A 16,086-nucleotide genomic window follows, 5' to 3' on the forward strand; every position below is an offset into this window, starting at 1 on the left:
TCGTTCGTTCGTTCGTTCGTTCTTTCGTTCGTTCGTTCGTTCGTTCGTTCGTTCGTTCGTTCGTTCGTTTTTTCGTTCGTTCGTTCGTTCGTTCGTTCCTTCGTTCGTTCGTTTTCGTTCGTTCGTTTCGTTCGTTCGTTCGTTCGTTCGTTCGTTCGTTCGTTCGTTTTTCTTTCGTTCGTTCGTTCGTTCGTTCGTTCGTTCTTCGTTCGTTCGTTTCGTTCGTTCGTTTCGTTCGTTCGTTCGTTCGTTCGTTCGTTCGTTCGTTCGTTCGTTCGTTCGTTCGTTCGTTCTTCGTTCGTTCGTTTCGTTCGTTCGTTCGTTCGTTTCGTTCGTTTCGTTCGTTAGTTCGTTCGTTCGTTCGTTCGTTTCGTTTCGTTCGTTCGTTTCGTTCGTTCGTTCTTTCGTTCGTTCGTTCTTCGTTCGTTCTTGTTTTCGTTCGTTCTTTCGTTCGTTGTTCGTTCGTTCGTTCGTTCGTTCGTTCGTCGTTCGTTCGTTCGTTCGTTCGTTTCGTTCGTTCGTTCGTTCGTTCGTTCGTTTCGTTAGTTCGTTTCGTTCGTTCGTTCGTTCGTTCGTTCGTTCGTTCGTTCGTTCGTTCGTTCGTTTCGTTCGTTTTTCGTTCGTTCGTTCGTTTTCGTTCGTTCGTTCGTTTTTCGTTCGTTCTTCGTTCGTTCGTTCGTTCGTTCGTTCGTTCGTTCGTTCGTTCGTTCGTTCGTTCGTTCGTTTCGTTCGTTCGTTTCGTTCGTTCGTTCGTCGTTCGTTCGTTCGTTCTTTCTTCGTTCGTTCGTTCTTTCTTCGTTCGTTCGTTCGTTCGTTTCGTTCGTTCGTTCGTTCGTTCGTTTCGTTCGTTTTCGTTTCGTTCGTTGTTCGTTCGTTCGTTCGTTTTCGTTCGTTCGTTCGTTCGTTCGTTCGTTTCGTTCGTTCGTTAGTTCGTTCGTTCGTTCGTTCTTCGTTTCGTTCGTCGTTCGTTCGTTCGTTCGTTTCGTTCGTTCGTTCGTTGTTCGTTCGTTCGTTCGTTTCGTTCGTTCGTTCGTTCGTTCGTTCGTTTCGTTCGTTCGTTTCGTTCGTTCGTTGTTTCGTTTCGTTCGTTCGTTCGTTCGTTTCGTTCGTTCTTCGTTTTCGTTCGTTCGTTCGTTCTTTCTTCCCCGTTTTCTTTGTTCTTTCTTCCCCGCTCTCGTCTCGCCTCGGCCCCCGCCTTCTTCTCGTCCCCTTCCCTTCTTTTCTTTCCCTCCTTTGTGTTTCCCTGCCTGTCCTCTCTCCCTTTTTCTCGTTTTTTCTTCTCTCGTCCCTGCTGCTCTGTCCGCTTTCTGCTTCTTCCCGGCGCTCTCCCTTTTTTTTCACACATGAATATACCTATTCCGGAGAATAAATAGAGAGATATAAACAAATTTAACCTTGAATTTTTAGCAAATATAAACACGTGAGGTTATTTAACTGTATGATGAAAACGATAACGTTAGTTTAGTGTTGAAATGTGCTAAGTCCAATTAATAAGAATATTTTGAATTAAGAACAACAGAACAAAACGAAATATCGATAAAAAAACTGTATTTCGGTATAAAATTCGTAAAAAAAATGAAATAACTTATAATAATTAACTTTGATAATAGCCGGATGATATTTGATATTGAACAGGATTAGCGTCCATTACCTGACCGGGCTTTTCAATATTCTCCCTGCGCATATCTCTATATAGGGTATAGATAGGCCATAATATTAAAGCAGATATACCTATCAAGTAATTAAAATCGAAGAAAAAAAATCCAATTGAATTTATAGTAATATTTAAATATTTAACATAAAATTACCAATTCCCAATACGCCCGCAATAAGTATGATTAAAATCGCTGTAAAGTGAGCTCCAACAATTATACTCGCAATGAAATAGTAAGCGAAACGTATGCAGTTGACAACGAAACCAATACCACTAAGTATCAACCAGGGCAGCATCATTCGGTGACGTACTCTAGATATTAATTAATTAAAATATTATTAAAGCATTGAACACAATATATTTCCAATTTTAGACTAACCTTTACAATACCCGTAATCAGGAGAGCAGATATAATGATCATTATTAGGCAAACCACAATTAATACAATAAATATTGTATTATACATGGCTAGAATTGAATAAATAAAACTTTAAATAGTATTTCGGGAATTCACATTTGATGTCGTTGCATGTTAGGTTTTAAACAAAATACTATATTTAAAACCGATTATGAATTGGACATTACATACATATTAGAAAAAAGTTTTCTATAGTCTAGTCTATAGTCTAGTCTATAGTCTAGTCTATAGTCTAGTCTATAGTCTAGTCTATAGTCTAGTCTATAGTCTAGTCTATAGTCTAGTCTATAGTCTAGTCTATAGTCTAGTCTATAGTCTAGTCTATAGTCTAGTCTATAGTCTAGTCTATAGTCTAGTCTATAGTCTAGTCTATAGTCTAGTCTATAGTCTAGTCTATAGTCTAGTCTATAGTCTAGTCTATAGTCTAGTCTATAGTCTAGTCTATAGTCTAGTCTATAGTCTAGTCTATAGTCTAGTCTATAGTCTAGTCTATAGTCTAGTCTATAGTCTAGTCTATAGTCTAGTCTATAGTCTAGTCTATAGTCTAGTCTATAGTCTAGTCTATAGTCTAGTCTATAGTCTAGTCTATAGTCTAGTCTATAGTCTAGTCTATAGTCTAGTCTATAGTCTAGTCTATAGTCTAGTCTATAGTCTAGTCTATAGTCTAGTCTATAGTCTAGTCTATAGTCTAGTCTATAGTCTAGTCTATAGTCTAGTCTATAGTCTAGTCTATAATCTAGTCTATAGTCTAGTCTATAATCTAGTCTATAGTCTAGTCTATAGTCTAGTCTATAGTCTAGTCTATAGTCTAGTCTATAGTCTAGTCTATAGTCTAGTCTATAGTCTAGTCTATAGTCTAGTCTATAGTCTAGTCTATAGTCTAGTCTATAGTCTAGTCTATAGTCTAGTCTATAGTCTAGTCTATAGTCTAGTCTATAGCCTAGTCTATAGTCTAGTCTATAGTCTAGTCTATAGTCTAGTCTATAGTCTAGTCTATAGTCTAGTCTATAGTCTATAGTCTAGTCTATAGTCTATAGTCTAGTCTATAGTCTAGTCTATAGTCTATAGTCTAGTCTATAGTCTAGTCTATAGTCTAGTCTATAGTCTAGTCTATAGTCTAGTCTATAGTCTAGTCTATAGTCTAGTCTATAGTCTAGTCTATAGTCTAGTCTATAGTCTAGTCTATAGTCTAGTCTATAGTCTAGTCTATAGTCTAGTCTATAGTCTAGTCTATAGTCTAGTCTATAGTCTAGTCTATAGTCTAGTCTATAGTCTAGTCTATAGTCTAGTCTATAGTCTAGTCTATAGTCTAGTCTATAGTCTAGTCTATAGTCTAGTCTATAGTCTAGTCTATAGTCTAGTCTATAGTCTAGTCTATAGTCTAGTCTATAGTCTAGTCTATAGTCTAGTCTATAGTCTAGTCTATAGTCTAGTCTATAGTCTAGTCTATAGTCTAGTCTATAGTCTAGTCTATAGTCTAGTCTATAGTCTAGTCTATAGTCTAGTCTATAGTCTAGTCTATAGTCTAGTCTATAGTCTAGTCTATAGTCTAGTCTATAGTCTAGTCTATAGTCTAGTCTATAGTCTAGTCTATAGTCTAGTCTATAGTCTAGTCTATAGTCTAGTCTATAGTCTAGTCTATAGTCTAGACTATAGTCTAGTCTATAGCCTAGTATATAGTCTAGTCTAGTCTATAGTCTAGTCTATAGTCTAGTCTATAGTCTAGTCTATAGTCTAGTCTATAGTCTAGTCTATAGTCTATAGTCTATAGTCTATAGTCTAGTCTATAGTCTAGTCTATAGTCTAGTCTATAGTCTAGTCTATAGTCTAGTCTATAGTCTAGTCTATAGTCTAGTCTATAGTCTAGTCTATAGTCTAGTCTATAGTCTAGTCTATAGTCTAGTCTATAGTCTAGTCTATAGTCTAGTCTATAGTCTAGTCTATAGTCTAGTCTATAGTCTAGTCTATAGTCTAGTCTATAGTCTAGTCTATAGTCTAGTCTATAGTCTAGTCTATAGTCTAGTCTATAGTCTAGTCTATAGTCTAGTCTATAGTCTAGTCTATAGTCTAGTCTATAGTCTAGTCTATAGTCTAGTCTATAGTCTAGTCTATAGTCTAGTCTATAGTCTAGTCTATAGTCTAGTCTATAGTCTAGTCTATAGTCTAGTCTATAGTCTAGTCTATAGTCTAGTCTATAGTCTAGTCTATAGTCTAGTCTATAGTCTAGTCTATAGTCTAGTCTATAGTCTAGTCTATAGTCTAGTCTATAGTCTAGTCTATAGTCTAGTCTATAGTCTAGTCTATAGTCTAGTCTATAGTCTAGTCTATAGTCTAGTCTATAGTCTAGTCTATAGTCTAGTCTATAGTCTAGTCTATAGTCTAGTCTATAGTCTAGTCTATAGTCTAGTCTATAGTCTAGTCTATAGTCTAGTCTATAGTCTAGTCTATAGTCTAGTCTATAGTCTAGTCTATAGTCTAGTCTATAGTCTAGTCTATAGTCTAGTCTATAGTCTAGTCTATAGTCTAGTCTATAGTCTAGTCTATAGTCTAGTCTATAGTCTAGTCTATAGTCTAGTCTATAGTCTAGTCTATAGTCTAGTCTATAGTCTAGTCTATAGTCTAGTCTATAGTCTAGTCTATAGTCTAGTCTATAGTCTAGTCTATAGTCTAGTCTATAGTCTAGTCTATAGTCTAGTCTATAGTCTAGTCTATAGTCTAGTCTATAGTCTAGTCTATAGTCTAGTCTATAGTCTAGTCTATAGTCTAGTCTATAGTCTAGTCTATAGTCTAGTCTATAGTCTAGTCTATAGTCTAGTCTATAGTCTAGTCTATAGTCTAGTCTATAGTCTAGTCTATAGTCTAGTCTATAGTCTAGTCTATAGTCTAGTCTATAGTCTAGTCTATAGTCTAGTCTATAGTCTAGTCTATAGTCTAGTCTATAGTCTAGTCTATAGTCTAGTCTATAGTCTAGTCTATAGTCTAGTCTATAGTCTAGTCTATAGTCTAGTCTATAGTCTAGTCTATAGTCTAGTCTATAGTCTAGTCTATAGTCTAGTCTATAGTCTAGTCTACAGACTGTAATTGTTCACGTGGTTTTCACGTCAAAATGTAGATCTCGGTACAGTTGGGTAAAACACTCTTTTAAAATTTTTTATATCAACCTACCCGCCTCGTCAATCTCCACCTGATTCCTTTTTTTAGTCCCATCTAATTGAACCAACAAAACAATAGCACCAATAGTCTAGTCTATAGTCTAGTCTATAGTCTAGTCTATAGTCTAGTCTATAGTCTAGTCTATAGTCTAGTCTATAGTCTAGTCTATAGTCTAGTCTATAGTCTAGTCTATAGTCTAGTCTATAGTCTAGTCTATAGTCTAGTCTATAGTCTAGTCTATAGTCTAGTCTATAGTCTAGTCTATAGTCTAGTCTATAGTCTAGTCTATAGTCTAGTCTATAGTCTAGTCTATAGTCTAGTCTATAGTCTAGTCTATAGTCTAGTCTATAGTCTAGTCTATAGTCTAGTCTATAGTCTAGTCTAGTCTATAGTCTAGTCTATAGTCTAGTCTATAGTCTAGTCTATAGTCTAGTCTATAGTCTAGTCTATAGTCTAGTCTATAGTCTAGTCTATAGTCTAGTCTATAGTCTAGTCTATAGTCTAGTCTATAGTCTAGTCTATAGTCTAGTCTATAGTCTAGTCTATAGTCTAGTCTATAGTCTAGTCTATAGTCTAGTCTATAGTCTAGTCTATAGTCTAGTCTATAGTCTAGTCTATAGTCTAGTCTATAGTCTAGTCTATAGTCTAGTCTATAGTCTAGTCTATAGTCTAGTCTATAGTCTAGTCTATAGTCTAGTCTGTAGTCTAGTCTATAGTCTAGTCTGTAGTCTAGTCTATAGTCTAGTCTGTAGTCTAGTCTATAGTCTAGTCTATAGTCTAGTCTATAGTCTAGTCTATAGTCTAGTCTATAGTCTAGTCTATAGTCTAGTCTATAGTCTAGTCTATAGTCTAGTCTATAGTCTAGTCTATAGTCTAGTCTATAGTCTAGTCTATAGTCTAGTCTACAGTCTAGTCTATAGTCTAGTCTATAGTCTAGTCTACAGACTGTAATTGTTCACGTGGTTTTCACGTCAAAATGTAGATCTCGGTACAGTTGGGTAAAACACTCTCTTAAAATTTTTTATTTCAACCTACCCGCCTCGTCAATCTCCACCTGATTCCTTTTTTTAGTCCCATCTAATTGAACCAACAAAACAATAGCACCAATAGTACAAATCACATAGCCCAAAACATTAAGAACGCCGATGATGACACCCAGAGTGGAACGACTGCAGCATTTCATTATTACAATTATTTTTGCTTAATATTTAGTTTTAAAAATTTTATTTACTTTAAGTCACTTAAAGTGTGGAACCAAATTGTTCAGATGCTGAACACCAACTAATGTTAGAAATTGAAATTTCAGTGAATTCATCTGCCCAGCCATTAAAAATATGAAATATAAATCGGATATTTTCACAGTTTTTTTTTTAATCAAAGTGTACATAGTACATATGTATGTATCTTTAGTAGGGTGGCCTGGTTCTTTTTACTGAAAGTATATTTTTTTAATGTGTCCTTTTTGTCATATTTTAGGTACTTTTGAGGATACTAATGGTTCATCCGATTACCATATGTATATATATACATATATTCTGTACATTTGATTTAAACTCTGGATTTAAAAACACGATTTTTATTTTACTTAAAAACTTATGTTCCATTTTGTTTCGTAATTTGCCGCCAAATTAATCAAAATTTATAAATTTTTTACTTTTTGTAATTTTGTTAAAATTTCAAATGTTATTTTGTAAAGATTTTTTGTGAAGCTCAGCTGTAAAGTTAATTTCGATAACATGGTCACACTAAATTAAAATTATCAAGAACCGGTCATTATTAAATATATGAATTCAAACGAATCAAGATTAATACAAAAAACAATAAGAAAATTAAAAATTTGTTTATATTAAAACAAGTTAAACAGAAAAAAGAATTTTTTAACACAAATTTATAATTTACGTATTTTACAATTATTGACATTAAATCATGTTTTTATTTAGTTAAAACTCAAATAAATTAATTGAAACGTGCATGGCCTATTAGAAACCCGTGTAGGCAGTGAAATGGGTCAATGTTCTTAAATGAAATTTAGACAACTAAGAGTTTTAAATCCTAACTATTGACTGATCTTCAGTCCAGAATATAAATTGGTCTATAGTCCAGACCATAAACTGGTTTATAGTCCAGACTATTGTCTAATCTATAGACCAGACTACAGACTGATCTATAGTCCACACTATAGACTAATCTATAGTCCAGACCATAGACTGGTCTATAGTCCAGAGTGATCTATAGTCGAGACTATAGACTGATTATTGTCCAGACTATAGACTGATCTATAGTCCACTGATCTATAATCCAGACTATGCACTGATCTATAGTCCAGACTATAGACTGATCTATAGTACAGACTATAGACTGATCTATAGTCCAGGACTATAGATCAGTCTATAGTCTGGACTATAGATCAGTCTATAGTCTGTCTATAGATAGTCTATAGTCGGACTATAGATCATGCTATCTGGATTAGATCAGTGGACTATAGTCAGTCTATAGTCTGGACAATAATCAGTCTATAGTCTCGACTATAGATCACTCTGGACTATAGACCAGTCTATGGTCTGGACTATAGATTAGTCTATAGTTGGACTATAGATCAGTCTGTAGTCTGGTCTATATTAGACAATAGTCTGGACTATAAACCAGTTTATGGTCTGGACTATAGACCAATTTATATTCTGGACTGAAGATCAGTCAATAGTTAGGATTTAAAACTCTTAGTTGTCTAAATTTCATTTAAGAACATTGACCCATTTCACTGCCTACACGGGTTTCTAATAGGCCATGCACGTTTCAATTAATTTATTTGAGTTTTAACTAAATAAAAACATGATTTAATGTCAATAATTGTAAAATACGTAAATTATAAATTTGTGTTAAAAATTCTTTTTTCTGTTTAACTTGTTTTAATATAAACAAATTTTTAATTTTCTTATTGTTTTTTGTATTAATCTTGATTCGTTTGAATTCATATATTTAATAATGACCGGTTCTTGATAATTTTAATTTAGTGTGACCATGTTATCGAAATTAACTTTCAGCTGAGCTTCACAAAAAATCTTTACAAATAACATTTGAAATTTTAACAAAATTACAAAAAGTAAAAAATTTATAAATTTTGATTAATTTGGCGGCAAATTACGAAACAAAATGGAACATAAGTTTTTAAGTAAAATAAAAATCGTGTTTTAAATCCAGAGTTTAAATCAAATGTACAGAATATATGTATATATATACATATGTAATCGGATGAACCATTAGTATCCTCAAAAGTACCTAAAATATGACAAAAAGGACACATTAAAAAAATACTTTCAGTAAAAAGAACCAGGCCACCCTACTAAAGATACATACATATGTACTATGTACACTTTGATTAAAAAAAAAACTGTGAAAATCCGATTTATATTTCATATTTTTAATGGCTGGGCAGATGAATTCACTGAAATTTCAATTTCTAACATTAGTTGGTGTTCAGCATCTGAACAATTTGGTTCCACACTTTAAGTGACTTAAAGTAAATAAAATTTTTAAAACTAAATATTAAGCAAAAATAATTGTAATAATGAAATGCTGCAGTCGTTCCACTCTGGGTGTCATCATCGGCGTTCTTAATGTTTTGGGCTATGTGATTTGTACTATTGGTGCTATTGTTTTGTTGGTTCAATTAGATGGGACTAAAAAAAGGAATCAGGTGGAGATTGACGAGGCGGGTAGGTTGAAATAAAAAATTTTAAGAGAGTGTTTTACCCAACTGTACCGAGATCTACATTTTGACGTGAAAACCACGTGAACAATTACAGTCTGTAGACTAGACTATAGACTAGACTATAGACTAGACTGTAGACTAGACTATAGACTAGACTATAGACTAGACTATAGACTAGACTATAGACTAGACTATAGACTAGACTATAGACTAGACTATAGACTAGACTATAGACTAGACTATAGACTAGACTATAGACTAGACTATAGACTAGACTATAGACTAGACTACAGACTAGACTATAGACTAGACTACAGACTAGACTATAGACTAGACTACAGACTAGACTATAGACTAGACTATAGACTAGACTATAGACTAGACTATAGACTAGACTATAGACTAGACTATAGACTAGACTATAGACTAGACTATAGACTAGACTATAGACTAGACTATAGACTAGACATAGACTAGACTATAGACTAGACTATAGACTAGACTATAGACTATATAGACTAGACTATAGACTAGACTATAGACTAGACTATAGACTAGACTATAGACTAGACTATAGACTAGACTATAGACTAGACTATAGACTAGACTATAGACTAGACTATAGACTAGACTATAGACTAGACTATAGACTAGACTAGACTATAGACTAGACTATAGACTAGACTATAGACTAGACTATAGACTAGACTATAGACTAGACTATAGACTAGACTATAGACTAGACTATAGACTAGACATAGACTAGACTATAGACTAGACTATAGACTAGACTATAGACTAGACTATAGACTAGACTATAGACTAGACTATAGACTAGACTATAGACTAGACTATAGACTAGACTATAGACTAGACTATAGACTAGACTATAGACTAGACTATAGACTAGACTATAGACTAGACTATAGACTAGACTATAGACTAGACTATTGGTGCTATTGTTTTGTTGGTTCAATTAGATGGGACTAAAAAAAGGAATCAGGTGGAGATTGACGAGGCGGGTAGGTTGATATAAAAAATTTTAAAGAGTGTTTTCCCAACTGTACCGAGATCTACATTTTGACGTGAAAACCACGTGAACAATTACAGTCTGTAGACTAGACTATAGACTAGACTATAGACTAGACTATAGACTAGACTATAGACTAGACTATAGACTAGACTATAGACTAGACTATGACTAGACTATAGACTAGACTATAGACTAGACTATAGACTAGACTATAGACTAGACTATAGACTAGACTATAGACTAGACTATAGACTAGACTATAGACTAGACTATAGAGACTATAGACTAGACTATAGACTAGACTATAGACTAGACTATAGACTAGACTATAGACTAGACTATAGACTGACTATAGACTAGACTATAGACTAGACTATAGACTAGACTATAGACTAGACTATAGACTAGACTATAGACTAGACTATAGACTAGACTATAGACTAGACTATAGACTAGACTATAGACTAGACTATAGACTAGACTATAGACTAGACTATAGACTAGACTATAGACTAGACTATAGACTAGACTATAGACTAGACTATAGACTAGACTATAGACTAGACTATACTAGACTATGACTAGACTATAGACTAGACTATAGACTAGACTATAGACTAGACTATAGACTAGACTATAGACTAGACTATAGACTAGACTATAGACTAGACTATAGCTGACTATAGACTAGACTATAGACTAGACTATAGACTAGACTATAGACTAGACTATAGACTAGACTATAGACTAGACTATAGACTAGACTATAGACTAGACTATAGACTAGACTATAGACTAGACTATAGACTAGACTATAGACTAGACTATAGACTAGACTATAGACTAGACTATAGACTAGACTATAGACTAGACTATAGACTAGACTATAGACTAGACTATAGACTAGACTATAGACTAGACTATAGACTAGACTATAGACTAGACTATAGACTAGACTATAGACTAGACTATAGACTAGACTATAGACTAGACTATAGACTAGACTATAGACTAGACTATAGACTAGACTATAGACTAGACTATAGACTAGACTATAGACTAGACTATAGACTAGACTATAGACTAGACTATAGACTAGACTATAGACTAGACTATAGACTAGACTATAGACTAGACTATAGACTAGACTATAGACTAGACTATAGACTAGACTATACTAGACTATAGACTAGACTATAGACTAGACTATAGACTAGACTATAGACTAGACTATAGACTAGACTATAGACTAGACTATAGACTAGACTATAGACTAGACTATAGACTAGACTATAGACTAGACTATAGACTAGACTATAGACTAGACTATAGACTAGACTATAGACTATAGACTAACTTAGACTATAGACTATAGACTATAGACTGACTAGACTAGACTATAGACTAGACTATAGACTAGACTATAGACTAGACTATAGACTAGACTATATACTAGGCTATAGACTAGACTATAGTCTAGACTATAGACTAGACTATAGACTAGACTATAGACTAGACTATAGACTAGACTATAGACTAGACTATAGACTAGACTATAGACTAGACTATAGACTAGACTATAGACTAGACTATAGACTAGACTATAGACTAGACTATAGACTAGACTATAGACTAGACTATAGACTAGACTATAGACTAGACTATAGACTAGACTATAGACTAGACTATAGACTAGACTATAGACTAGACTATAGACTAGACTATAGACTAGACTATAGACTAGACTATAGACTAGACTAGACTAGACTATAGACTAGACTATAGACTAGACTATAGACTAGACTATAGACTAGACTATAGACTAGACTATAGACTAGACTATAGACTAGACTATAGACTAGACTATAGACTAGACTATAGACTAGACTATAGACTAGACTATAGACTAGACTATAGACTAGACTATAGACTAGACTATAGACTAGACTATAGACTAGACTATAGACTAGACTATAGACTAGACTATAGACTAGACTATAGACTAGACTATAGACTAGACTATAGACTAGACTATAGACTAGACTATAGACTAGACTATAGACTATAGACTAGACTATAGACTAGACTATAGACTATAGACTAGACTATAGACTATAGACTAGACTATAGACTAGACTAGACTAGACTATAGACTAGACTATAGACTAGACTATAGACTAGGCTATAGACTAGACTATAGACTAGACTATAGACTAGACTATAGACTAGACTATAGACTAGACTATAGACTAGACTATAGACTAGACTATAGACTAGACTATAGACTAGACTATAGACTAGACTATAGACTAGACTATAGACTAGACTATAGACTAGACTATAGACTAGACTATAGACTAGATTATAGACTAGACTATAGACTAGATTATAGACTAGACTATAGACTAGACTATAGACTAGACTATAGACTAGACTATAGACTAGACTATAGACTAGACTATAGACTAGACTATAGACTAGACTATAGACTAGACTATAGACTAGACTATAGACTAGACTATAGACTAGACTATAGACTAGACTATAGACTAGACTATAGACTAGACTATAGACTAGACTATAGACTAGACTATAGACTAGACTATAGACTAGACTATAGACTAGACTATAGACTAGACTATAGACTAGACTATAGACTAGACTATAGACTAGACTATAGACTAGACTATAGACTAGACTATAGACTAGACTATAGACTAGACTATAGACTAGACTATAGACTAGACTATGACTAGACTATAGACTAGACTATAGACTAGACTATAGACTAGACTATAGACTAGACTATAGACTAGACTATAGACTAGACTATAGACTAGACTATAGACTAGACTATAGACTAGACTATAGACTAGACTATAGACTAGACTATAGACTAGACTATAGACTAGACTATAGACTAGACTATAGAAAACTTTTTTCTAATATGTATGTAATGTCCAATTCATAATCGGTTTTAAATATAGTATTTTGTTTAAAACCTAACATGCAACGACATCAAATGTGAATTCCCGAAATACTATTTAAAGTTTTATTTATTCAATTCTAGCCATGTATAATACAATATTTATTGTATTAATTGTGGTTTGCCTAATAATGATCATTATATCTGCTCTCCTGATTACGGGTATTGTAAAGGTTAGTCTAAAATTGGAAATATATTGTGTTCAATGCTTTAATAATATTTTAATTAATTAATATCTAGAGACGTCACCGAATGATGCTGCCCTGGTTGATACTTAGTGGTATTGGTTTCGTTGTCAACTGCATACGTTTCGCTTACTATTTCATTGCGAGTATAATTGTTGGAGCTCACTTTACAGCGATTTTAATCATACTTATTGCGGGCGTATTGGGAATTGGTAATTTTATGTTAAATATTTAAATATTACTATAAATTCAATTGGATTTTTTTTCTTCGATTTTAATTACTTGATAGGTATATCTGCTTTAATATTATGGCCTATCTATACCCTATATAGAGATATGCGCAGGGAGAATATTGAAAAGCCCGGTCAGGTAATGGACGCTAATCCTGTTCAATATCAAATATCATCCGGCTATTATCAAAGTTAATTATTATAAGTTATTTCATTTTTTTTACGAATTTTATACCGAAATACAGTTTTTTTATCGATATTTCGTTTTTTCTGTTGTTCTTAATTCAAAATATTCTTATTAATTGGACTTAGCACATTTCAACACTAAACTAACGTTATCGTTTTCATACAGTTAAATAACCTCACGTGTTTATATTTGCTAAAAATTCAAGGTTAAATTTGTTTATATTCTCTCAATATTTATTCTCCGGAATAAGAGTAATATTCATGTGTATGTTTAAAAATAATTTAGCGCCTTTTAATAAGCAGACATCGTACATAGTCAGCATTTACTTATATAATAAAAACTATAAAAATTTATAGATGACAGGCATTTAAACACAAAGTATTTAAATAAAATAATTGAATTTTACTAGAAGAATTCGTTAGGAGCCTAGTCTATACGAGATCTTTTAAATAAATAACAAATAAAACTTTTAAATAAATAACTAACTAACTAACTAACTACTAACTAACTAACTAACTACTAACTAACTAACTACTAACTACTAACTAACTAACTACTACTAACTACTACTAACTAACTAACTAACTAACTACTACTAACTAACTAACTAACTAACTAACTACTAACTAACTAACTAACTACTAACTACTAACTAACTAACTAACTAACTACTACTACTAACTAACTAACTAACTAACTAACTAACTAACTAACTAACTAACTAACTAACTAACTAACTACTAACTAACTAACTAACTACTAACTAACTACTAACTACTAACTAACTAACTACTACTAACTAACAACTACTACTAACTAACTAACTACTAACTAACTAACTAACTAACTAACTAACTACTAACTAACTACTAACTAACTAACTACTAACTAACTAACTACCTAACTAACTAACTAACTAACTACTAACTACTACTAACTAACTAACTAACTAACTAACTAACTAACTAACTAACTAACTAACTAACTAACTAACTAACTACTAACTAACTACTAACTAACTAAACTAACTAACTAACTAACTAACTAACTAACTAACTACTAACTAACTACTACTAACTAACTACTAACTAACTAACTAACTAACTAACTAACTAACTAACTACTAACTAACTAACTAACTAACTAACTACTAACTAACTAACTAACTAACTAACTAACTAACTAACTAACTAACTAACTAACTACTAACTACTAACTAACTAACTAACTAACTAACTAACTAACTAACTAACTAACTAACTAACTACTAACTAACTAACTAACTAACTACTAACTAACTACTAACTAACTAACTAACTAACTAACTACTACTAACTAACTAACTAACTAACTAACTAACTAACTAACTAACTACTAACTAACTAACTAACTACTAACTACTAACTACTAACTAAACTAACTAACTAACTAACTAACTAACTAACTAACTAACTAAGTAACTAACTAAGTAACTAACTAACTAACTAACAACTACTAACTAACTAACTACTAACTAACTAACTAACTAACTAACTAACTAACTAACTAACTAACTAACTAATACTAACTAACTACCTACTAACTAACTAACTAACTAACTAACTAACTAACTAACAACTACTAACTAACTAACTAACTAACTAACTACTAACTACTACTAACTAACTAACTAACTAACTAACTAACTAACTAACTAACTACTAACTACTAAACTAACTACTAACTAACTAACTAACTAACTAACTAACTAACTAACTAACTAACTACTAACTACTAACTAACTAACTACTAACTAACTACTAACTACTAACTAACTAACTAACTAACTACTAACTAACTAACTAACTAACTAACTACTAACTAACTAACTAACAACCTAACTAACTACTACTAACTAACTAACTACTAACTACTACTAACTAACTAACTAACTAACTAACTAACTAACTACTAACTAACTAACTAACTACTACTAACTAACTACTACTAACTAACTAACTAACTATCTATCTATCTATCTATCTATCTATCTATCTAGAACTAAGTATAAATCATTACCAAGAATTCGTGTTACACACAATTTAAAGGCAATTTTAATTTTAGATTCTTCACCGAATTTGACTCAGCGATATAAATAATTTAATAGTTTCTTTTAATGTTTACAAAATACTTATAAATCAATATTCATATTTAAATAAATCTTAAGAAAGTTTAACTTACATGATTAGTTGACGTTCACGCCTCAGTATTATGGTTAAGTATTTTTTCTAATCGGTATATTAATTTAAAAAATTGGTTTGAAAAAGGAATAACATCAAAATATGAAGTGCTGTAGTCGTTCTACTCTGGGTGTCATCATTGGCGGCCTAAATGTTGTGGGGTTATTTTGCTGCTATAATTTTTTTAATCTATAGTTTGGTGAAAAGAAATTCAGTATTACAGAAACATGAGCATTCTCGCCCTGGTAAGTTTGAAACTATTTTATTACATTTCATTAAATAGATCATTGTTAATCGTTTTGAATTTCCTTT

At 32.4% G+C, this 16,086-nt stretch overlaps 1 protein-coding gene across 1 annotated transcript; it reads left to right on the plus strand.

Moving 5' to 3' along the window:
- The first annotated feature begins 8,671 nt into the window (after positions 1 to 8,671).
- On the plus strand, positions 8,672 to 13,627 carry LOC119613138. The gene is made up of 4 exons (XM_037969083.1): positions 8,672 to 8,938; positions 13,038 to 13,126; positions 13,194 to 13,350; positions 13,428 to 13,627. The coding sequence occupies exons 1-4, from the start codon at positions 8,791 to 8,793 to the stop codon at positions 13,562 to 13,564; spliced, it is 531 nt and encodes a 176-aa protein (XP_037825011.1). The 5' UTR covers positions 8,672 to 8,790; the 3' UTR covers positions 13,565 to 13,627.
- Positions 13,628 to 16,086: the final 2,459 nt, after the last annotated feature.

Source organism: Lucilia sericata, unplaced genomic scaffold, assembly GCF_015586225.1.
Source record: "Lucilia sericata isolate MDLA Ls3-8-SP2 unplaced genomic scaffold, ASM1558622v1 Contig001986F_arrow, whole genome shotgun sequence".
NCBI lineage: Eukaryota > Metazoa > Arthropoda > Insecta > Diptera > Calliphoridae > Lucilia > Lucilia sericata.